Source organism: Anolis carolinensis, chromosome 5, assembly GCF_035594765.1.
Source record: "Anolis carolinensis isolate JA03-04 chromosome 5, rAnoCar3.1.pri, whole genome shotgun sequence".
NCBI lineage: Eukaryota > Metazoa > Chordata > Lepidosauria > Squamata > Dactyloidae > Anolis > Anolis carolinensis.
The window spans coordinates 65,574,541-65,601,172 of NC_085845.1; the positions used below are offsets into that span (position 1 = coordinate 65,574,541).

Genomic DNA, 26,632 nt, shown 5'->3' on the forward strand with positions numbered 1-26,632 from the left:
CAATTGTTACTCTGAAATATAAAAAAGATCAGTAATCTGATTAAAAATATTTCTGTCAGGCAATACACTAAATACATTTCTTTACTTTTTTCTAATAATTATGTAAATCTACAAAAGATTGCTTACTAATCAATAAAATTCTGAAGGAAAAAGACATGTACAATACAGTGGGTTCTTGGTGTCTGCCAAGGATTTACATCGTGTCCCACTATATACAGTTGTGAAGTGACTATGTCCCCCTTATATAAAATAGCAAAATGAAGATTTGCTTTTTTCCATATTTTCTTTTGAATATTTTCAAGCCGTGGATGGTTGATCTGTGGATGTAGACTTCATAAATATGGAGGATGAACTCTGTTTGGATCATACATAATCTATTGGCCTAAATCAAAGTGTTAGATCCAACCAAATCAATGGGGTTTTAGTAAATCAACATTTATGTAACTTGCCTACTCTAGTTGAAATTAATAAACACATTCAGGCCAAAGTATTTACCATCTCAGAAGATACACAGAAAAGCCTACGTAGCTCTGATGATCTATTTAAAAATCCAAACCCCACCTTTATTACAAACAATCAAAACATTGCAAGCAACCAAAACATCACAAGCTTTTCAGTTTTTTAAAAACTCTTCATTAGGCTAGTTAATGTTACTAAGTAAAATAGAAGGTGAAGGCCAAACTAGGGTGATAAAACAATAATAATAGGACACTTGAAATAGTTTTAAAATGGAGATGGCTATGTGGCTTTCATTGAATGAAGGCATGACTATGAAGCCTCTGCAATTCAAAATGTTCAAGAGTAATTTTGTTCTTTGTTCTAGTATCCTGTAATTCAACCTGAAAATCTCTTTAGCTCACCTAACAGAGGATAATTTAATTAAGATTGAACAGCTCCTAAAATCAGTCTTCATGCACTGATAAGATGGATTCAGATTTAGTTATTGCAAAGAATCTGAATATGCTTTAATTTCTCATCTTTAGTTAATTCCTTCCTTAGCTGAAGATATTTTTAAATCCTTTCTTACTTGAAAACTTTTTTGTGACCCTATTATTTAATACGCTTGTATTTAATACTTTTTAGTTGTATCCTTGTCAAAATATGAAGATCAAAAGATTTACAGGATACCTCTTGTTGTTTATACGGGGATGGTGTAATGTAATGTTAATTCTTGTAGAAACTCATAGTTGAGATTTTGTTGACAGATTGTTAAACCTTGATTGTGAAGTCTGATTGTCATCCAGCAGTGATCATTTAAGTTCAGTAGACTTGAATATGTCAGTGATTTCCTTTAGTCAAAAATAGTTGATAAGCCATCTAAGAAAGGTGCACATTTAGGTCTGAAATAAAATAGACTGATGGTCTTCTGGAGTAATTTCACCTTTGCTGTTTTGCACATGGGGCATCAGGATACTTTATAGAAAGTGTTAGCTGTATAAATACAGAGAAAGAATGAAAAATGTTTTCTAAGCTGGTGGGAGCCAGATTCATAACCATCCGTCACTTGCTTGGGCAAGTAGCTGATAAACTTCATAGAAGAATAACAAACAGTATGTCCCTGTATCTTGACTGGTGAAAATGAGATTCTTTCACTGATTGATGTGAGTGGAGAGGCTTGTAAAAATGCATTTCCAGCTGATTAGTTCAGAAGATGTCAATCTCACACAGTTTTATGACCTGCAGTCTACATGCCAGATGTACATTTGCTTTTTATAAAGTAACAAAGATGAATGACTAAATCTCCGTATTCCTCTTTGGCAATGCTGCTGAATATTGTCTGCAGAACAACATAGGTGTATAAAAACAAACAATGCAACCTCTTCTGCATGGCCTCTTCAAAGGTACATCTTTTAATAACATAGTAGATATTAGATGCCAGATTTTGATATCGTTGTAATTTGTTTGAAACTAGAATGGCAAATTATTTTTCTAATGACAGACCTCCCCTTAAAAAAAAAAAGAAAATGTGGTTTTAAATAGGCAATTATACTTCTAATGACAAACAACACAAATTAGATGAATGGTTTAACTTTTGTAAAATTAGAGGAGATTTTGAATCAAAAAAGCATTTTAAATCGCATTTAAGAAACACAGAAGATAATTACACCTGCATCTTAATACATGTGAATAGTTATAGATGTAATGAAAATGTGCATTTATTTGTTTTAAAAAATAAGTTAATTAATTTTCTTTAGCAGAGGAGATGGATTCTATCAGCATTTCCAAAAGTGCTTCCAATGGAGTTCATGTATTTTTTTCCTTGAATGTAGCAGTTTGCAGCTTGTAGCAGTAAAGATGAGCAGACTACAGAGGAGTAAGTGAAAGCAACCAAGAGACACAGCTGAACAGAAATACCCCCCTCCATCCCCCTTAGTTTCCTGGTGCCCCATATGCTAAAGAGCAAGTTGAACAGATATGCAGTACACTAAATGGCTAATGATAACATTGAAGTATACAGAAGTGAACAACAAAGTATGTGGCAAAGTAAGACAGTAGCACAGCTAGGGAACAATTCACTATCCTTGCCAGGGACTGTACCTGCTTTTGCTCTAATTTGGCAATGGAATCCTGCTACCTGGCCAAGCCAAAGATTTGTCAACACTACACATCCCAGGCTGAGCCTTCAAAGAATGGGAGAAAACCATCCTCCTCAGTTTTGTGCCCCAATAGGGGCATGGATTAGGGATTATTGGGTAAACCGGTGCATTATCTATGTTACTCTATTCACATTACATGTTAAAATGTATCTCTTGAAAGACATAACAGATGCCTTTCTAACATTGCTTCTGAAATAGCTTGGGAACATGGAAAATCAAATTCTGAATGCTGAGGAAGAGCATATATTTTGACGTGAAAGCAAATCAGTCTGCACTCTTATACTTTGATAAGAAGAATAAATGTTAATTATATATTGCATTTTAACTATTATTTTAGCTATTGCTATTCACAGCTTAAAATAAAAATTGGTATATAAATATTTTAAAATAAATTATAAGAAATTATATTCTAACATGTATAAGAACTACTTGCTCTTTTAGAATTTCAGGGATACATAAGACTATGTTTTTCAAATCAACAAGCACCCTATGGTTTTGCCACTTTTATTAAGTGCACTCACCATTATAATTAGTGTCCCAAATGACTCTTTAAAGATGGAAGATGAAAAGTAATTTGAGCTTAGTTTAAGAAGCTAGTGAAAAAGAAATGGAAAAAAACAAGTAGGTGTGGGTTGTTCTTGCACGAATTTATACTCTTAGGATTGCAGCCCCAGTATACAATCTCTAAGAGCAAGCTAATTAAATAGGCTTTGAATTTAGTAGTGGCTTAGAGCTCAAATAAACAATAAGGTTATTGTAGCCTTTATATGGTAAATAGAACTTGCTCCAAAATATTTGTTACCTAGGCAGGGATATAGACACAAATATAGAGTCTACAACTGGGGAAAGTGGTCAGAGACCAAAATTACAGCAGACAATAGTCTTTTATACTCCCTCACCCTCATTTGTCTTTAAATTGTTCATAATTGTTCTTAAAAAGAAAATTGATTTAATTGTCTTTTAATAGTACCGCATAGCATTCTTAGTTCCATTTTTTTTCACTAATAGCTAGGGAGTTAAAGATGTCTTCTGTTTGATCTGCTCTGGCCCAATTTTGTTTATTTTTAAAAAACTTTTAAACAAGATTTCACTAACTGGTGTCCTTGGGGATGATTAGGCTGCAAGGCAATTTTATTTATAGCAGGATGCTTTATAGCTCTTGCTGTGGAAGTTTGGAACTTTGAAAAAGGGTCTTTTCAGGACTCTGTGTCATTCAAGTACTAGAGAGAATAAATTAAGAATGACAACAAGACCAAATATGCGCTAGACCCCCAAATCTACTAAATAGGCATACACAAACATGAAAAGTGCAGAACACACAAGTGGAAAAGGATTGTGTTTTAGATATAATAGTTCAATTTCACAGATTGTTTTCTTTTTCCCAGTGTATTGGGATCGAAACTACTTTTAATTATGGTTTAAGTAATACTAGAAGGGAATATGTGAAACAAAAAAAAAGGATAATTAGAAGATGAAAAGTGCATCGGTATATGGAGGAAAATAAGGACAGGGAATGAAGGTGTAACATGGGTATGGCTTTAGGGATTTTGAAAAGGCAGTTAACTTCATTGAATATTTCTTTCAACTCCCTGCAGCTGGTCTGAGAACTCTAGTGTGAAATATTAATCACAGTGATATGCAAATGATATTACTGAATGGGGATGGCTTGTTCAAAAGTGGCTTCAATATATTATTTATTACACACTTAAATAGATATTCTCGTTCATAGGTCAGTGTCCAATGATGGATTTCTGCTTGCAGGAGAGCAGAATTCATTTCAAATGGGAGATAGCTGAACATCCCACCTCCCCCTGCAGACGTGCTTGGTGCTTGCCAGAAACGTGCTCCTAGAGGTCTTCGAAACTAACTAGATCCAATTTTCAGGATATCCCAAAAGCTAGAGGGCTGTGGAATGGACTAATTTTTTCTTTTGGGGTGGTATGCATATAGGAGAGAAGTAAGAAAAATGAAATAAATAAAAACATTTCTTAAAAAACATTTTGTAACTAAAATTTCATTTTTAATCAAATCAAATGAGTACCAGGTAGCCTAAGTAAGAATTATTACATAGCAACTCTTGCATTCCAGAGCAGATGGCTTTTAAATGACATCATGTTTGAATATGCTGCATCCATAAATAAAATAAATATACAACCAATGGCTTCATCAAGTGGGCTAACTATATGGGCAGAGATGAATGTGACAGCAAGGGAAGGGAATAACAACAAGAAGTTGGGAAGGAAAAGGCACCAATAGTGACAGAATGAGAAGACTACTAGCCTACTTGCTTCATGACTTCTGTTTCCTAAAGATCGAGCCTTGGGAGCGTTATGACCACAGAGTCAAGTCAGTATGGGAGGGTACAGCTTAAAGCAGTGGTTCTCAACCTATAGGTCCCCAGGTGTTTTGGCCTACAACTCCCAGAAATTCCAGCTAGTTTACAGCTGTTAGGATTTCTGGGAGTTGAAGGCCAAAGCATCTAGGGACCCACCGGTTGAGAACCACTGGCTTAAACAGTTATTTGTCTCGTGGTCACTCCCCCCAGAAACTCCCCGGGATGCCAGTAGTTCTGGATAGAGCAGCACAAAACCAAGGAGCCTTTTGCCCTACTACTACACCTCTGTGTGAGTGCTTGGAAAGTCAAATTGCTTGTGTAACAGACCATTATGGTAATACAATGCCACTGTAGTGTTCCAGCCAGCCAGTTAATGCTAACTACTACAATTTATCAGTTGATCTGCATTAAGATACAGTTTGCTGAATTAGAATTGTTTCCCAGATATCTATTTTCCTGGGAGAAAGTGGGTGACATTACTTGTGCATGTAGAAGCATAACCTTCTTCTAAAGAACAAAGAATCCATCTCCATAAATGTTCTTAAATACTTAAAGCTTACTTGCAGTTGAAATGCTTGAAGAGGCAAACTGGAATTACCTGGTTCTTTTTACTAGAAAACTAAATAACCTCACATAAAAGCTACTTTACAACCCCTTTGGAAATTATTTAATATTTATAAATCAACCATATGTAGTCTGGTTATATCTGGGCTAGCACTGAAATATAATTTTGCAGTGATTGGAAATTTTGCACATTTTGAACATGTCAGTTTGCAACAGTATTCACATCAGTTCACAAAATTTGTGAGCACTTTGTTAGTGGGTCAGTATGTGAAATAAATCTCATTTTCACTGTGGTTTTTGGAACTTCATTCTATAGAATGAAGGTTCAATAGAGTGAAAGATGGATTTTGCTTAGAAAATGTACACTTTGTGGTAAAACTGGATTTCATACCTTCAGCTGGTTGTATTTCTATAATTGGGATTTTTGTTTTCATCTGTGTTTTTATTTAATCCTTACAACCGAAGTTCTTTTTACATAATTGGGTTGTAGAAGGCTGAAGGAAAAATCTCTGATACCAACCAACATGACCTAGTGAACTACATAACATACTGTTCCACTTCAGTATACAAGCATCCAAATAGTTTACATAAATTATTAATGTTTAGTTTGTGCAGCAGTGGAGCCCCTGGTGGCGCAGCGGATTAAACTGCTGAGCTGCTGAATTTGATCGAAAGGTCGGCGTTTCAAATCCAGGGAGCGAGGTGAGCTCCCGCTGTTAGCCCCAGCTTCTGCCAACCTAACAGTTTGAAAACATGCAAATGTGAGTAGATGAATAGGTAGCACTCCAGCGGAAAGGTAACAGTGCTTCATGCAATCATCCCAGCCACATGACCTTGGAGATGTCTACAGACAATGCCAGCTCTTCGGTGTAGAAATTGAAATGAGCACCAACCCCCAGAGTCGGACACGACTAGACTTAATGCCAGGAGAAAACCATTACCTTTACCCTTGTGCATCAATATATTTGTGTAAGAGAAAATGAGAAATAGATGCCATTTGCAGCAGGTGTGTGGCCTGTGCAAAATGAAATCGAAATGTTGAAAGAGGAAGGAGTGGTGGAAACACCTCATGAAACATTAACGTGTGAGACAACACAGTGCTTACATGTGGCAATTTAGATGATGTTTGGAATCTACACATACATAGGCAATGGCAGCAACACAGCTATTCTTCTCTATTCAGTATTCCAGATGTCTTCTCAGCTCTTTTCAGTAATACGAAAGGTTGACTGGAGCCATATCTTCCAGTCCCATCTGCCATTTCATAAGGTCTACATCATACAATTTCGAGCTTGTAGAATTTACATGTGTAGAGTAGACTCCTCACTATAGACATTCTAACATATGGATGGCAATGAGGCCAGGCAACTAGTCATTCACAATTCCAGAAGATGTAGGTTTTGTCTTTTTCCTGATGCATGTAGTAATGACTGAGTGGACTGTAATGCCTGACAACAATTAATTAACGGTCAAAAGGATTGATTAGATGGCCCTTTTAAATTTTGTTAATGATCCTTGGATTGTTTCTTCCCCATGTTCTCGTGCAAATGGGGAGAATTTCATAATCAGTCCATAACCATTCAATTTCTGTTTTCACTCCCAAACTCATAAATGCATCTGGAACAAGATGGGTACTTTAATGGCTGACATTTATACATTGAAATTAAACTACAGTAGTTTCAAACCATCCCTTATCTTTTGCGTCATGGAAATGTTTTGAAATTATATGTGAAAAGAAAAGTGATTTTAAATAAATAAATAAATAAATCCAGTTTTGTTTTACACTGTTCGCCCATTCCATATTTTTAGCAATGGATTTGTCTATTTAGCAATTAAATTTGTATATATGTGGAGTTTGTTTCCAAAAGATACCAAATCCGTCTTCCCCCCCCCTCCCCCCAATGAAAAATGAGTTATAGGTAGCAGCACATTTTTGGCTAGAATATTATGTACAGATCACAACTATCAAAATATATCAAAGCACTTCACACAGAGCTTGAAAAATAGCATTTTAAAGCCAAAAAATGCATATCCTCAGCACATTTTTTTCAGTTTCTGCAAAATTTGTTCAGATGGATTTGGTATCTTTTGGAAACACGCTCCACATGGATCCATTTCTACATTGCTATGCGTAGTGTTAGAGCTACATATTATTCTATGCAAAGGACCTGAAGTTAACTTCTTAAAAATCTGAACTTCTATTTTTTAAAATTGCATTGTAAAAAATTGCAGAATATGACAATCATCTTTAATTGCTCATTAGGGGGGAAAGAATAGGAAAAAGTATATCTCCTTTTCTTCTGGCTTTTTTTGTCTGTAGATGGATTAATTGACTGCATGGATCCTGACTGCTGTTTGCAGAGTTCCTGCCAAAGCCAGCCCTTCTGCCGTGGATTGCCTGACCCACAAGATATCATTAGCCAAAACCAGCAATCGCCATCTCAGCAAGCTGCTAAATCTTTTTATGATCGGATCAGTTTTCTTATAGGACCTGACAGCACCCATGTCATCCCTGGGGAAAGCCCCTTCAATAAAAGGTGACTACATTATAGCTCTATAAAATCTATAAAAATCTATAAAATATTGTGTGAAGTCTAGCTACTAACAGGACATTCCATTAAGGATTATATAAATCTTCATTGACCCAGCTGATTTGGGTTAGCACAGTTGGAAGTGTATCAAAGTGATGAAAATGTCTCAGAAGGGAAGGCAGCAATGCACTTTTAAAGCTCAGCTCAGTAAATAATATAAATTATGAATTAATGTAATAGAACTGTTAACGGCATGACAGTATGATTGCATAAGCTGTTTGCCTAGTGCTTTGTGGAACAGTTTAAACCTGGAAATAAGCTAGTAACTGAAAGCAGGTGTCCTGTGCCTTACTGAGTGAAAGTAGATGATTTACACTGGATCTCCTGTGTCTGCAGTAATTTAGCGGCATTAATGTAGTTGAGCACAGCAGTTGATTAAAAGTTGTTACACAAATGTTCCTTATTACTCCTTTAAATTCTGTACTTTGCAGCCCCCGCAGGTTTATAGATTGCCTAAAAATTAATTGGCAAAACACTTTTCTTCAGAGAAGTGCAAAAGATAGAAGGTTTAGAAGAAGAGCCTTGAGCTTATTATTTTAAAACATCATTGCTAATTTATTAATTTTGAACACTGATCCAAAATGTTTTGGTTGCAGTTTAGAAAGCCTTTTTATATGCGATCAGAAAATCTTCCATGGTAGTGGGTTGTATCTATGCAGCATCGCTCCTCTTAAGACAAATCATGAACTGTGTTTTAAATTCATGGGATTTAAAGTGATTCATACTGCAGCTATTTGGAAAATAGAATAAAACTTTTGCTGCATAAAGGAGGTGCTCCTTACATTTCCTAGACCTCAGCCACTTACTGAGAAGTAATTTATTTTTATCCCAATGAATCCTGCCACTACTGCTTGTGCATGTGGCTGCGACCTGGCAATTGAGAACTATGGGATATTAATAAAGGAATAAATCCCACTGGAATCAATTAGACTTCTGAATAAAAAGATTTCATGTTGCACTGCATTGAAAATCCCTGTGTACTATGTAGACAAAAAACAGTATGCCACTAAGAGGAAAACATGAAGTTACCACTGAGTGTGCATTCAGCAACAGACTATGATCAAACCCACCTGTATTTGTATGATTCACTATTCAGATTGGTCACCTTCAGTCTTTTCATATTTACACTTTAACAGGTAGGCATGATTCTGTATAATAGTGTTCCATTCCTAATTTTAGAAAACATCATATGTTCTAATCTTGTACCTTTATCTACAGCCTTGCATCAGTCATAAGAGGCCAAGTATTAACAGCAGATGGGACACCATTAATTGGAGTTAATGTTTCCTTCTTACACTATCCAGACTCTGGGTACACTATCACTCGTCAAGATGGAATGTAAGTTTGCTGCCATGCTGTTGAGACTGTAATATAGAGGATATTAATTATATAATCATGAGAATTTTTTGTTGTTGTTGAAGTATTAATGTTTATATTGAAATAAAACCCATTGAACTCCACCTGTAACTTACTAAATATTTAGCAGATTTTAAAGTCTATTATAGTGTATGGTTTATATTATATTAATCAAAAAATGTACTTGTATAAGGAAAAAGTTAGTTTTTCTTCACAAGATTTTAGGCACACTAGTTAATTGGAATTTTACAGAATTGACATATATTATAGAACATAGAACATTCATGTAAAATGCATGTGTTTATGGACAGAATGCAAATTTAATGTGTCTTATGCAGTGATCATTTGATTTCATTAGGTTTGACTTGGTGGCAAATGGTGGTGCATCTCTGACCCTGGTGTTTGAACGATCGCCATTTCTCACTCAATACCACACAGTGTGGATTCCTTGGAATGTCTTCTATGTTATGGATACTCTAGTCATGAAGAAGGAGGAGAATGACATTCCCAGCTGCGATTTGAGTGGATTTGTGAGACCAAGTCCTGTCATTGTATCATCACCTTTATCTACCTTGTTTAGGATTTCTCCTGAGGACAGTCCTATTATTCCTGAGACACAGGTACAATTTCACATCTTTTGAAAAACTGTAACTCATTTTATATATAGAGAAAAAACTGTTAGTTGTAGTAGATCTTTTTGTAATGTTTTATCTTAAAGGTGCTTTGTTGTTTTTTTTAGATGTCAGTTATGTTTTCATTGCCTGATAAATTCTTCATTTTTCTAAGTTTTATTCTAACCATCTGGAACATAATTGACCTCACTACAGAGTCAAGTGTATGATATCCTACAATTGTTTCTGCATTGTTACTCCTCTGCCCTTTCTTATTTTATGTCACACTGGTGTCAATCGTGTCAATTATTATGGATTACCAAAAAAAAAAAAAAGACTTTGCATGCACATATAGACAGTATCCTCCAAACTTTAGAAGGATTGTTAAATAAGGATGTCCTTTTTTCAGAATATCTTTAATTCTATCTCTGTAATGTATAGATCTGTAATTATATGAAAGAATTGACTTGGGAGGCATGTCTAGTTGAACTCTCTCTTGTGAAATGGTAGGAAGGAAAAACATGTACCAAATCTGCAAATACTATCTGAGGAAGCTGAATGAAGAGTGGCATTGGGTTGAAGGGCACAAGAGTCATAAATTGTGCTATATTTAAGGGCTGTTTTGCTGCTTTGTCAGTTTTAAATATTCATTGACACTTCTTAGCATATGCTTTTTTCCAAGCAGCGAACAAATGCTGTGAAATTGTCAGTATCGAGATTTAAAATAATATAATGAAGAAATGAATATGTACTGTTACTACTGTAGATTTTAAAAGTCCTCTGGGAACAGAGACAGGGCTCCAGTCTTGGAAAACAGGCTCTCTTTGACTTATCCCACAAGATCTATAATTCCTCACCTTTCCAAGATCAGAGGAAAAGAAAGGTAGAAGACTTAGGACATGTTCCAAAATCCTCCCAGTTCTCAATATTTTGGAAGATTTAGACCAAGTGTTTTAAATTTCTAGAGGTTTAGAGAGCACACCTATTGCTCAGACCCTTCCGCCATGCTTTCTGAGGTACCCCATCCAATTGTTTTTTAACTTTATAAAAGCCCTTTATGGCTTTTATGGGGTTTGGGCACAATTGCACCATATAGCTCATCCAGTTTTGTGCCTAAATGACTGGAAGTTATATCCCCCCCTCCACCTTGAAGGCTAGCCATGTTCACAATGGGAAGGTTGTTTTTGCAGTAACCTCAAAGACATGAAAAATATCAGATGCCACCCTTTTCCTTTTCATGCTGGCAGGACTAGACAGCACTTTAGATATATTGCAGTGCTTTAATTTAATTGGTGTATTTGACATGTTGTCAAAAATGCATATTATGTGATCAAGGAATTAAGCATCTAGAAAGCATTTCCTCATTGTACAGATTCCTTTTTTTCCAAACTGCACGTATTATTTCTTGCTGCTCTCTTCCCCTGCCCTACCACACACTTCCACATACATGGGTGAATATGACGAAAAGTAACTAGTAGAAAACTTCTCACAAATGCACTCTGTCCCTCTAGTATACATGTATATGCATAAAAGCAATATGGTGATTAATATGTTATTCTTTCATATTGATCTTTAGTGTTCGTTAAACAGCTGAATATGCAGACTTGAACCTTATTTATTTTAAGAGAAAAAATCTACGGAAAATTAATTAGAAATTGGTGATATTAGGGATCTAGGAATGCAGGGTATTTGCCAGCATATTGAAATATACAGTATTTCTACATTTACCGTTTCTGTTTGTTTCATTTGTATGGCCCCATTTCCGTTTCTGTCCACCTCTTATAGAAATGGGCACCTATACAAATGGGCTTTTCCATCCAAGGTCCAAAAAAATATTTCAGGCCTTGTGTGGCAAAACTCCAGGCCCTGCAAGCCGGGCCCATGAGCCATTGAGCACTCGAAGGCTTGTAGGCCCAGTTCACAGGGCCTACAAGCGAGTGCCGAGCGCTTGATGCTAGTAGGCCCTGCTAACTGGTGCTCAATTGTAGGCCTTGTGAACTAAACCTACAAGTCATCGAGTATTCGATGTCTCATGGGCCTGACTTCCAGGGCCTACAACTGAGTGTTCAACTGTAGGCCCTGCAAGCCGGGCCTACAAGACATTGAGTACTCGATGCTCGTAGGCCTGGCAGGCAGGGCCTATGAGCATCGAGCACCTGGCGCTTGGCTGAAGGCCCTGCAAGTCAGGGCCTACAGCCAAGCAACGAAAATCAGCCAACCAAACAGCTACTGTTCCCCTCTGCCTTTCATTTCACTGTTTCTTTTGTTCCCGTGGGGTTGTACCATTCCGTGCAATCCTAATGGACAAAATGGTAATGAAATGAAACAGATGAAACCGGATTCGAGCCCAACCCTATTTCTACAGCATGTAGTTTTCACACTACATGGTTATAGCTCTGTGTTTTCTCTTGAACTGTCATGGTTTCATTCTGTAGATTCCTGGATCTAGGGAGGAGTATTTAGAATTCTCAACTAGAGAGATCTATAGTCTCACCAGACAGGAAACTCCAGGATTTTATAGGATACAGCCACAGCAACTAAAGCAGACCTATATTGTTACAATTGCACAGTGTGAAAGAGTTCCTAAAATGATTTACATAGGGCTGTTATTTCAGAGTTGCAAAACATTTATCAAAAATTGTGTTTTAGCCTAATAATGTCCTCACTCCATTAAGATGGTTTGGTGGAAGAGGATGAAACATAATCATTAATTAATGTAGACTAAAAGCCTAAAGAAAAATACCGACTAATTATCTGTCACTGTTGTTCTTCTGCCTTTGAATACTGCAGATGAGATCAAAAGTTAGTTTCAAAATACAACCCTTGGCAACACAACTTTAGTTTTTGGTGATAGCTGATTAATTGTCTTACAGTCATAAGTATAAACAATTAAAATTAATAATTTACAAAGCACATAATCAAAGGCTTTGAAAGAAAATACTTCTTTAAAAGAAAAGATCATTGTTATACTTCGACACTACTTCAGCTGCACTGATATGAGAAGATTTTGACATGTAAGTATTCTAGTACATCAAGCAAACCTTTTGGAGAAAAATCTAAATACAGCCTGAGTATCCCTTATCTGAAATGTCTGGGACCAAAAGTGTTTTGGGTTGCAGTGTCTTCCAGATTTTGGAGTACCCATATTTGCATATATAAAGACCTTGGAGATTGGACCCAAGTCTAAACATTAAATTCCTTGATGTTGCATATACACTTTATAATATATTATAACCTAAAGGTGATTTTTAATGAACAATCTTTTAATTAAACAAATTTAATATATATTAAACCATCAGAAAGCAAAGGTGTTATTATCACAGCCACTCATTTTGAATTTTAGATATTCTGTTTGTATGGGGATATTTCCCCCTTATTTCCTACATAGGCATAGGCCCTATCTTTGATAGTAGGTTACACATCTAAATCAGAATATAACCCAAAAATGTGTTTTAATCTCCAATATACAACATACTAGATTAAACTCCCTCATACCTCACTAGATTCATTGGGAAAGCTGTACAATCTCAGATCACTATCAAAATTCAGAGTGTAAATTTCAAAGACATAATCAAACAAGACATACATTGATAATACAGCCCAACCAAAAATATTCTTGGTTTCTTGGTTTTTAGGCCTGTTCCTGTGTTTATTTGGGGTGCTTATTCAGAAAATTGCATTGGACATCAGCTCTTGTTCTAGCTTTCAATTCGTCTAGGTGAATTTAGGTTGGAGAAAAACAGCAATAATACTTCAGAAGGACATAAATCATTAGCAGTGGTTCTCAACCTGTGGGTCCCCAGATGTTTTGGCCTTCAACTCCCAACAATCCTAACAGCTTAGTAAACTGGCTGGTATTTCTGGGAGTTGTAGGCCAAAACACCTGGTGACCCAGAGGTTGAGAACCACTGCTCTATAGGTATATTGTGTTGGATCATGAGAACCATAAACAGAAGCAATGATATTGAAAGTTTCCTTCTCTTTCCCTGCATTTCCCAAAAAGACTTTACAAGAGGACTCACTTGAATGCTATAGCTGACCTCTGTACAAGAGAGAATCACCCAAAATACGAGGCTCCCAGAGCCTTTACTTTATTGTACTGTGCTCCCAGGGCCTGCAGTCTTCTGGTATCTGAGGGCCTGCAGACTCCTGGAAGAAAGAGAGAATACAGTACTAACAGATTGGGTTGCAGCAGGGAGACTCAAACGTTTTAAGCAGAGGGCCGGTTCACAGTCCCTCAGACTGTTGGCTGGCCAGACTGCACTTTGAAGAAAAACATGAACAAATGCCTATGCACACTGAACATATCTGTTTTGTAGTGCAAAAAAATGAAAGAACAATAAAATATTCAAAATTAAGAACAATTTTAACCAACATAAACTTACCAATATTTTAATGGGAAGTGTGGACCTGCTTTTGGCTGGTGAGATAGTCAAGTTAATTAGGATTGTTATTGTTGCGTGCCTTCAGGTTGTTTCAGGCGACCCTAAGTCTAAAGCTTAAGGTAACCCTAAGTCTAAAGTTTAGGGTGGGGCAGGGTAAATTACCATGGAGGGCCGCATCTGGCCAATGGAACTTAGTTTGGGAACCCCTGGGTTGCAGAAATCCTACCACACCTTGCCATCCCTGCCTTTGATAATCAAGAATAGTCTTTTCTAAGTCAGTTGTAAAATATATGATGGATATGGAAGAATTAACAGTGAATTCATAGACAATGAAGATTTGAAAACTTTATTTAAAATTTACTTCCATGGCATTAAATAATTTGTCTGAAACATGGACTCCAGAAACAGCTTACCCTTAATGTTCTGCATTGGCATTCTTACAGAACACATAGTGGGCCTTTGGTATCTGTTGAGTTTGGTTCCAGGACCCCCTCTGGATACCAAAATCCATGGATGTTCAAGTTCCATTACTATGACATAGTAAATAGCTGTGCTTTATATAAAATGGCAAAATTAAGTTTAACTTTTTGGTTTTTGTCTTTTGTATATTTTAGAGCTTCAGAAGGTTGAATTAGTAGATAAAAAGGGCTATCCATTTTAGATATAATTCTAGCAATGTAAAATTGCGTCCCAGGAAAAAAAAATACAATCTTAACTTGCTTGCTTACAAATGAGACTGCCTTCCTTCTCATCCTGAGGTAACAGAAGTTGTCAGAATTTAAACAGTGTGCAAGAAAGCAAGGTTAGGATAAATTAAGCATCCCAAGGATTTGAGAAATGGAATGCAAACAGGTGAGATAAACAGTCCATAGAACTATAATTTTCAGAAGGGATTCAAAAAACAACCAAGCACCTGAATATATATATATATATATATATATATATATATATATATATTTCTAGAAACCCAGATACATGAAAAACGTAGGTTAAATAACTGAAGCTGGCTTTGTTTTAAAAAAAAATAAAAATAAAACAAGGCCTGAAAAAATTGGTCAGAATTGGATCTTTCATGACTCAGACACAACTGCAGCTGTAAAAATGAAGGAAGTGCCAAAGCTAACATTTTTATTCCAAGTATTCCCAATCATCCTCTCAGGATATATCACCAATTGACGAAAGGTGTTCAAAAGTTTTAACTTTAAAGGCAAAAGACTGAAACTGGCCAAACTCCCAATGTATCAGGAAATATCACAGGTGCAGGTGTAGCCTGGCTCTATGGAACATTACCAAAAAATCATGACTCATTTCAGTTAAAGCAAACATTGCTACTCCAGTCCAGGGATATAGAAAAAGCCTGACTCGTGAGAAAACTGGAAGCAGATCTCTTAATGGAATCATTCTCCCTCCTCTACCCTAAATTTCTTACAAAACCAGTGATTCTGGATAACCCATTTACTAAAGACACCTTGTATCTGTGCCTTCTGTTGACTTTGGAATTGCTATCCATTTCTGTATGTTGATTCATATCGCCCCATTTTCATTTTCATGCGCCTCTTCCGAAAATGGGTGCCTATACAAATGGTGTTTTGGAAAAGGACCAAAACAAAATGAATATTTTTGTGCCTGCCAGGGCTGCAGGCCTTGGGAGGCACAGACGCTTCTCTCTTCTCCCCCCCCCCCCCCCTTAACTGGGTAAAGCAAAGGGGAAAAAAACCTTACTGTAACTCCATTGGTGTGTGTAGACATAGCGCATCTTCAGAGTCTGGTGCACGTACATGTTTTGGGCCTGCTCGCCACTCTCCTTGGAAAAAGACTGTCTTCAGACGCTGAAGATGCGCTTGGCGTTCGGTCTGAAGTGGAGCGCTGAGTAAGATGCGCTATTTCCGCACTCCACTTCAGGGCAGTCTTTTTCCAAGGAGAATGCATCTGGTGAGCAGGCCTAAAACGCACAAGCGAGCCAGACCCTAAAGTGAAGCGCCAAATACCAAGCAAGGCGTTCGCCGCTCCACTTCAGTGTCGGGCGCCTACAGCCCTGGCAAGCCCAAAAATCAGATGACACATTTCATTTGTTTCACTGGTATTTCTGAACTGGAGGAGGGTGCACCGTTTCGTGCATTCCAAATGAACAAAACTGTACGGAAACACGGATGAAACGGATGAAACAGTAACTGAGCCCATGTCTGGTGACCAATGAATTTCATAGGTTTTCTTAGGCAAGGAATACTCGGGCATCATTTGCCAATGGATAAGTGGATGCCATAAAGGCTTTATCATTCCTTTCAAAATACATCTAAAATGTTTTTTGAAAGAAACTTTTGAAACTAATATTTTCTGTTATGCCAATAAAGGAACATCCATTACTTCCAAAATGTAACACATTTACCTTCATTACCTGAAAACTAACTACTTACAGATAATTTCGTTACTTATAACTCATCACTTCCCTGTTCTGGCTAAAACATCAGAATGAAATTAGAGAAATTAAGTCAGTTTCAGTGAACCCAGAGTTTGTACTGTTAAACATGTTTGTAGAGAACGGTCTTCATAATTCTGTATTAGAAACATAACAGTATCTCTTATATTAGCAAGAAACATGAAATAACAGGGATATATATCCTCTTCTTTAAAAAACCAATATCAAAAGTTCTGGAATTTGGTATTGTTAGAAAAAGGCACTAATATGCAATGTGATTATGAATGAAGGCATGCATCCTTCCAACATGGAGACTTGGGGAAGAGTCCTATTAACAAAGGTCTATGTCGACTGAAAAAAAATCATACTTTACTCATAGGGACTCTGATCCTGACACATTGCATACATGACCCTTCATTTATTTGGCATTTAAACAATTTTTTTAAAAAAACTTCCCTTTTACCCTGAAGGTTTACAGAAAATCTAGACTTTTAGATATGTGGCTATCCCTCCAGGCAGCATCATTCACTATGTCATTGGGGGAAAAGCTAGTGGCAGACAGAACTAGTTGGTGGGAGGTGAACTTTCCTACAGGAAGTGGATCTTTCCTGGATTAAATTTTAAATTGTTTTAAAGATAAGTTTTGTGCATGTATACCTGCATATCAGTATATTAGCATTTGCACACTATCGCTTAACAGAAAATACTCTTATAAGCATGCATGATGGGAGTGGGGGGAAGTGGAGAATCCACAGCCATGTGGCCAAAAACAGTGCAAAGTATTAGAAATATGGGCCATCACTTAAAAGAAATACATTCTCACCAGGGGAAAATGTGTGGTAGGTTATGGTGCCAAAAAGAAGCCCATAAACAAGGCCTAAGTCAGATATTGTGGCTAAAAGTTCTCAATGAAAAGTTATTACAGAGATATGTTAACTCTTGGAAGCATATTTAAACATTTCTAAGGGAAATGTTTTTTCTTAGTTGTAGTAAATTATTATAAAAGTTTCCTATTTTGATTTGTTAGTTCTTTATATACAGGCAGTCCTTGAGTTACAAACATCCAGCTTACAAGCAACTCACAGTTAGGAATGGGGGTAAGACAACAGGAAATGATAGAAATCTAACCCTAAGGAGAGAAAGTTGCTCCTAGAAGAGCTATGGGGAAAAGCTGGAAACAAGTTCTATCACCAATACTTGTTTCCACAACAAGCCAAATTTTTCAAAATCCATTCATCGCAGGAACAGAAAGTGATAATGATCATTCATTTGCTATGTATTTCTTTGGTTTTTTTTTTTAAAAAAATCCCTTCTACCTTGACGGTTTGCAGAAAACTAAATCTTCTGAACAGACAGCAAAACAATCACCACAGGGTTATTAACCCTTCCCTATTCATAAGACTGAAGAAAGTGTGCATTGCCTTTTTAAAAAAAACCCAGCAAACTATTTTTAACCACTCTGTATAGAACACCTTAGATAGGAACAAGATTAAACAGTATAGATGTTTTTTGACGGGTACTTATTCAACTAATAATAATCTCAAGGAAGCTTTTTGAATTGATGGGCAATATGTGAGGTTAAACCAACCTAGATTTGGCTACCAGCTGACTGGTCAGATTGACTACATATGATAGGAGATGTAACACTATACATCTGGAGCGCAGCAGATTAAGCTGCTTCAAGAGATTTCCTCTACGAAAACTTTTTGTCTCAAAGATACCATAGGGTTCTAATATAAGATCTAGCTATGCTGGATACAGGTGATTAGGGCTGTTGTCCAGCAATATCAGAATTTAAGAAATTCTGAAAAACAACTTCCCCAAAGTAGGAACATCCAGAAGGCAGAATTATATTTCATACAATTCTGGAATTGACTGTATATACATTAAATAGTTATGTAACAATAGTTTCTTTCATCTCTGATTACTTGCAAAAATTACAATTGTAAAGAAATGGCAAATGATAAAAACAGTAACAGTAGTGCTATGGTTCTCCAGGTTTTAGCACATGACATAAATGTGAAAACCTATTAATTTAATAAAGGGAAAATATTGGAGATACCAAATGATTTATGGAGAAGAAATATAACAGATATAACTGTTTATAATGGTTTTTCAGTTTTTAGATCTTCTGCTATTAATTTAAAGCTTCCGACACCTACTTTCAGTTTTAAATTGTGATGGACAATATATTTTAGATTGCTTTCTTTCTATTTTAACTATCAGGGTGGAAAACCAAAAAAAAGGAAAAAGCAGATAATGAGCATCATTTACTATTTTTCCATCATAATGAACTGGTTTTCTGTCTCTTTAAGATGAGGCCTAGGGGTTTCAGATTTCTAGTTGCCTGCCTGTTTGTCCTTATATTCTAGAATTGTTATTCTAATGTGGACCACAGCTTTTCAGGGTGCATGCACTACACAGAGCTAATTAATGCTTTGCGATTTTCCTGCTAAATATAGCGTACAAAATATTTTCCACAAAGTTTGCTTCCCAACTGAGTTCTAGGGTTTGTTTTTTTTTTAGTTTTGCTTTGAGCTAATTTAAATAAATTAGTGAGTGCATAGTTATTGCTGTGTTTTATAATTAGTAGAGGTATCTTTCCTCAAGATTCTTTAAGATTACACATTTATTTCAGATATTTTGAACTGTTTCACATGTAATATTGCTGACGTAATAAACCATGGTTTAAGAGGTCAGGTTTATTACATCAGCAATATTACATGTGAAACAGTTCAAAATATTTGAAATATAAGCATAATCTTAAAGACTCTTGAGTTGCATATTACATATTGCTGATGTAATACACCATTACAGAAGGTTAGGAGGAGCCCCAGCGGTTCAAAATAGGGAGCGGGATGAGCAGTTTGAAGGCATGCAAATGTGAGTAGATAAATAAGCACTGCTCCAGCAGGAAGGTAGTAGCGCTTCATGCAGTCATTCTGGTCACATGATCTTGGAGGTGTCTATGGACAACGCTGGCTCTTTGGCTTAGAAATGGAGATGAGCACCAGCTCTCAGAGTCGGACACCACTAGACTTAATGTCAGGGAGAAACCTTTAACTTTACCTAAGAGGTCAGGAATGAACAATATACTTCCATAGTGTTCTCTTTCTCCTCCCTTTTTTCATATGATGCCTTGAACATTTCCATTAGGCTTGGGCCCAAATCAGTTTGAGCAAAAATGATTAATATTCGATGGGCCAATCCATATAATCTCCAAAAACAGAATGGAGAGGATGGAGCCGAAAAGCCTATCAAAACAGATAGAGTGAGCAGGATTTTATCCGGTTCCTAGATAGGAAGGAGTTAAATCTGCAATATACCTGAGACAGGGATCTTCCGCGTCCTTTGTCTTTTCTCCCTTCCCAGCAGCAGTGTTCTTTTTTGAAAGTTTCCTAGGCTCCTCCTCCTCGCTTTCCCAGCAGCACTTACATAGGGCGGGCATTGAAAAGTCTCCTCTTGGAGCATGATGGGAGTTGAAGTTTTCTTCTCTGTGTGTTTCTCAGCTAATAAAAACCTGGTTGTGTCCATGTTCTGATTGGCTGAGAATGGACACAACTGGCAACTACAATTCCCAAAATCCTCTTGTGCCGTTTGTCTTATTTTTCAAAATGTTATGGTTAAAACTTAAAACAACTCTTAAAAAATCAGTAAATTGGTGAATTGTTTTGAAACTTGGCAGGCCTTCAGTGGTAAATGAGATCTAAAACTGAGGTAGGTTTCATGCAGATACACCTTAAAATGACTGAGGATTGAGCCTTTAAAATTTCCCATTGTAGCCAATGGGCCAAATCTTTGCCGAATGAAAACGGCAACATCGCTCCCCTTTCGAGTAACTTCCCGGTAAACAGAATGAGGGGTCAGCCAACAATGGACCCTGAAACAGGATGCCTTTTGGCCAAATTGCACACCTCTCATTTCCATCCTGCTTGATTTACTAACCAGATTCTATAACCAGGTTCACGCTTTAGTTTAAGATTCTAGCTGATGAATTCCAATTTAAACAGACCAGAAGCACTGTATTGAACTTGTAGACATGCCTAGATAGGAAAGAGAGGTAGATGCACATATCTAATATATATTCCTGGGTTCTTAATCAATAGTTTAGGAAGCTAAAATTGTTATATATGTACTAGGTTGTTGCCTACAGAAGAACTGAGATCCCAGTATTCTGTAGTGAGTTGTGGGGAACCACCATTATTTTCCAGCATCGCTGCAGGGATTGATTATATTTTTAAAAACATACATTCTGCCTCAAAAATGTAGGTCATACTTCAAAAGATTTGCTAGTAAAGGCCCATGTAATGTAAGTTTTGCTTTAATAACTTTATATTCTTGGAGAAAATGTATTTAGTTCATTTTCTAAACACAATTACAATATATCAATGGCAAATGTTTGCTCTTCTGTCCATTTCCCCTCATACTTTAGGTACTACATGAAGAAACCACAATTCCAGGAACTGATTTGAAACTGTCATATTTGAGCTCGAGAGCTGCAGGGTACAAATCTGTTCTTAAGATCACCATGACGCAATCAGTGATACCATTTAATCTAATGAAGGTTCATCTCATGGTAGCCGTGGTGGGAAGACTTTTCCAAAAATGGTTCCCTGCATCTCCAAATTTGGCTTATACATTCATATGGGATAAAACCGATGCATATAATCAAAAGGTCTACGGTTTATCTGAAGCTGTTGGTAGGTGTATTTCTTGTTGGATTGTCTTCCTTGTTTGCTTGCTTGTATTAGCTAGGAAATATAAGGAGAACATTTTGGAAAGGAAATATTACAAAGGAATTCTATTTCATTTGTAATTATTTCACCTGACTAACATCTGCAAATAACTGACTGTAAACGTTTGTGTGGGTTGTCAGATCTGAAGCATTGAGATTTGAAAACTTATTTTCATTGTGTTGGTTTTTTTTCAGGAAAACCCTTAAATTGCCTGTGGTTCTTTTTTTTAAAAGATATTTTAAGTTTGCTTTATATTATTTCAGCATCTGATGTTTTTTGACAGCACAAGACCTTTTAATTATTTTATGGAAGTATCTTTATATCATATATATAATTTTGAGCTGTAATCATTCAGTTCAATTAGTTGACTGAACCTTCAGTCAGGGTTCCTAATTAACCGCTAGAGGGGAAAATAAGCAAAATTTGCCATGGACTATGTAGTCTCTGACAACTCCCTCCTCTGTATTGTTGCACAGTAAAGTTGTGAGTGAAATTCGTTTCTCTCATTTCCTTTGTTTCTTTCATTACTTCAGGAGCATGTAACGGGAGCCCCCCCAGTACGAAAATCTGCTCATCACAAAAGCAAGTGGGAGCCGATCCCAGCTCCTCGCCTGCTTTTTATGAGTAATGCAGCCTCCTTGCCTTGGAAAATGTGTGTGGCGTGTAGGCCCAGAAAGCGCACATGCCTGCCAGTGCCTCTAGAGTAAGAGGAGGTGCTCGACTGAAGGCACTGGCATGTGTGCGCGCTCTGGGCCTGTACACCACACACACACTCTCCTTGAAAAGGAGAGTGCATGTGTGGCGTGCAGGCCCAGAAAGCTCCTGCCAGTGCCTGCTGCCGAACATTTCCTCTAGAGTAGATAGAAACAGCAGGTAAGAAGAAGCCTCCTTAAAGAAGCCCTCCCCTTAATGGGTTGATAGAAAACAGATTTTTCAGCACCCCAGACCAAAAATAGATATCTGCCCTCCCAATTTCGGGAGATTCCCCAAAAATGGATCGGGGGCCCCACTGAAAGCCGGGACATGAAATGGATCAAGGTTTACCCCAAAAGTACAACCCTACTTCACAAGAACTTCTCATTCAAAAAGACCTATCAGGAAGCTGGATTGATTTGGGAAGCCTTGGCCTGGTGGAGTGCAGAGTGGCCTCCACAACACATCCATCTGGTTATAGAGAAAGGAGCAGGGCAACACTAGCATAGTCCATTTTTACTTGTTTCCTCACCATCCTTTCCCTTATATAAAACAAGATTTACCAAGTTATGCTTAAGATTGCCTTTGTATTAGAAAGTTGAGAAGGAGTTTTATCTGAAGGCAAATTGGCTCTTGTTCCACTGGATTTCATTGCAACGCTTGCCTTTTTGTCAACGATGCTGAATGCTTTATATCCATGTTATTACAACTTTATTAGAGGACATTGATCTGGATCCAGGTTTTGGGTGGGTAGGTTTACTCATCCCACTGGGGCATGTTTTTATATGGAGCATTGGGGACAAGACATTAGTTCAGCTCACAGTATCTTCAAGCTGGGATCACTCCCCGGTGGCAGGAGGCATAGCACCCAGAAATTCACAGTGTAGTGGGGTCCAAAGCCATTCTCATTGATTTTCCTAACAGGCAGTTTAGGTTCGTCATTGGTTGAAAAACAACTCACTCATTAACAATGCTCTAGTTTCCATGCAAATGCCAAAAGTGGCACTGAAGTTTTAATCAACAGAACTGTTGATAATGTGTTGCTTATTCCTCTATTCCCTCTGGGGGACTTGCTATTCATTACCAGGGACACAGGTCTTTCTGTCAACACAGCTGTCTTTCTATGATCAGAAACTTCTGTTCATAGAGTAAAAATGCTGGAAATGACATATTTTTTATTATCATCAACTATAAAGTTATGCTTGAAATTGTTTAGTTTTGGAACTCTTTCTTTCCAGAAGCATAGTAATGTTAAGCTGCACCAGTATAAACAATAGTCTTGTCATATTTTTCACCTTGTTTACAAGGTTTGGATTCATGAAACAGAAGAGCACATGATACAATAAACCATGTACAATCCTCAATAGCTTGTGACATAACAAATTTGTTAGTCTTCAAGGTGTTGCAAGATTCCTTGTTACTTTTCATTTTAAAACCATATTAACTAAAGGCAATTTGGTGAATATTCCAAATACGATTAATAATCTTATTGGAGAAAATGGCATTATAAATTATTAACGTTGTTGTTGTTTGTAAGAGTAGCTTTCATTTCTTGATTAGTATTTACTTATGTGACTATGGCTAACATGGTTACATGTTAAAATTGGAGGGACTTCCAGTTCTGATCGAAGTGGGATTCAGTGAAATTTCATTCAGGAATCCTGGCTATAAATTATCTTTCTAAAAACATAGCTCTTTAAGATTTTGTAATGTGCACTAACCAAAAGTTATGGTTAAATCTGATTCTTAATTGCCCCTTGTAGTTCATAGTAATAAAGCTGATATATTGACATGTTAATTCTGAATATGAAATGTTTAAGCTGTGTAAGATTAAAAATAACAATTATTTTATTTTATTTTTAATTGCAGTTTCAGTAGGCTATGAATATGAATCTTGTTTGGATCTAACATTGTGGGAAAAACGGACAGCCATTTTGCAAGGATATGAACTGGATGCCTCTAATATGGGTGGCTGGACATTGGATAAGCATCATGTATTAGATGTTCAAAATGGTAGGTTTTATGAATCTTACAATCCAATCCAATGAATATCACAAAAAAGTACATCCCGAGTGATTGTGTATATGACACTAACCTCAATATTGATGTTTTATTAAAATATTATTGACTATTATATTTTTAGTTAACTTGGTTAATTTATCATCTTATGCACACACAGATATAGTGTTCACATTCATGAATTTCCAAGAAGTTCACTGTTAATTAAAGATAAAGCTGGAAGCATAATTCTAAGCCAGGAGTGTCAAATTCATTTTCACTGAGGGCCACATCAGCCTTGTTTGCCTTCAAAGGGCTGTTTGTAATTGTAAGATTGTATAAATGTAACTATGTTGCCCTGTCCAAAATGTATCCAAACATTGTTTAGGTAAAGGGAGCATGTATCCACAATACATATAGTTTTTTAAATGCTCAACCGAAAACATGTACCATCATCCGTCCACATTTGTGATTTTGATTTCTGCAGGTATGATTACTAACGGAGTTGATTAAAAATGTTCTCTCTAAGAATCTCTATGTCCTCCAGTTTGATTCTGTAGTCAACTTCTTCAAGGTATGTGGAAGGACCTAGAAATTTTGAGAGTGAATACCTTTCTGGGAATCTCTGTGTCCTTCAGTGTGAGTCTGTGGTCAACTTCCAGCAAAAGTTGACCTTAGAGTTGTGCTGGAAAACCTAGAAATTCCTAACTACAGCAATTCACAGTTTTTCACTTTCACAGAGGCCCTGTGTGCCCAACGCCAGTGAATGTTGAAGACTGTAGTTTTTCATGGGAGAGGAAGTGAACACATATCGAGCTAAAATGGAATGAGCAAAATAATATTTCATCATCATCACCTCAAGATAAAACAGAAATTGATTCCAGTCATTGTGGGGAGAGTCTGGCCTAAATTAAATTGCTAGTTCTAATTAGAGTAAGCTTATTGAATTTCAGTTAAGTGTTGACTTACTGTCTTTTATTGTTTCAGTTGGTCTACACTAATTGTAAGCTCTTAATGCAAAACTTTCCAGTAATTTTGCTGAACTGTGATTTTATATAGGGTTTAATGGGCATGTTTCTTTGACATCTGTGGGATAAGTGTCCAAATAAACATATCTGAACTATGAGGATTTTAAATAAACAGTTTGTTTGAGAGCTTGGGAGCTTCATAATTTTTAAAGTTGCTGAAATATATTGAGAACTTCCTTAGCAGCATGGTCCCAGCCGCAATTACAATATAATAATGATAATATGTGTATTTTCTACCACCTTCAAACAAAATTCAATAAAACATTGCAAGTTACATGGAAGTAATAACTCTGCTATCATTGGAATGCTGCCAGTTTTTAGAATGAAATATGGCGGCTATTTAACTGCAGGAGGCTGTGACACATAGGAAAAACGTACTTGAAATTAGTTTAGCAAAGAAAATGAATGATCCTCATGCTCATTGAATATTATGTAATGGAAGTTAGGGCAGGTAGAAGAGATTGCCTTATAATTTAAGGCAGGCAAAGACAGCAAATGTTATCCTCTCACTAAGAGATGGCATCCTCTCTGTGCTGAATTACAGAAAAGAAAGACAGCTGTCAGTTGCAGAAATGTGCAGAAGGCTAAGGGTAGCTGAACCTGACTAAAAGCTGATTCACACAATCACGTATTCTAGCAATCATGAGTTTAGTTACCACTTAGAGAAATTTTGTCATGTGAATGTAGGACATGTCATGGGTGTTGTAAAAATACATAGCATGTCGTTGAGAACTACCATTTTGACCTATAATTAGGACTGGCACTAAACAGCTTATGATATGTGTGCATGTGTGCGTTTTTCTCTCGTTAGATGGTGTTGTTGAACTGGTGAATCAGCTATAGCACTTAAATTTATGCCTAGGAGTTGGTTTGACAAGTAATGTCTTCTCAAAGTGATACCTGTCTAATTGAATAAATGAAGTGGCTAGTTGTAATGACAGTGTGGATGAGGTGGGGAAATTTATTCACAAGGGAGCAAAGGCAGTGACAGGTGTTTATACAGACACCCTGAATCACTGCCATAAATATTCTAATGTTCATCTTTCCCCCCTGTAGTAATAGAAGAGAGATGTGGAGGGGCAATTTTTCAAAGTAATGACAGAATAAATCAGGTGCCACGGTGCTGCGTGCTGACTTGTATGATACCTCTGATGAAAATTATAGAACTCAGCTATTTCAGCAAAATTATGGTTTCCTGATTGTCATAAATGATGTAATCGTAGGAAGGGGATTTCAGATTCCATTAGTTCATTCTCATTCGCAGGGTTCACCGGAAAACATATTCCATGTGGAGTTATGATGCAGACTTATTTATGTGGCTT

General features: G+C 36.8%; 1 protein-coding gene across 25 annotated transcripts in view; it reads left to right on the forward strand.

The window, feature by feature from the left end:
- tenm3 (teneurin transmembrane protein 3) overlaps window positions 1-26,632 on the forward strand; it is a 1,793,546-nt gene that overhangs the window by 1,697,418 nt on the left and 69,496 nt on the right. For all 25 annotated transcript variants that reach the window (XM_062982692.1, XM_062982693.1, XM_062982691.1 and 22 more), the window contains 5 exons: window positions 7,817-8,033; window positions 9,306-9,425; window positions 9,802-10,063; window positions 21,288-21,555; window positions 24,154-24,297. In XM_062982692.1, the coding sequence (XP_062838762.1) occupies window positions 7,817-8,033; window positions 9,306-9,425; window positions 9,802-10,063; window positions 21,288-21,555; window positions 24,154-24,297 (1,011 nt within the window). The remainder of the gene's footprint in view (window positions 1-7,816; window positions 8,034-9,305; window positions 9,426-9,801; window positions 10,064-21,287; window positions 21,556-24,153; window positions 24,298-26,632) is intronic.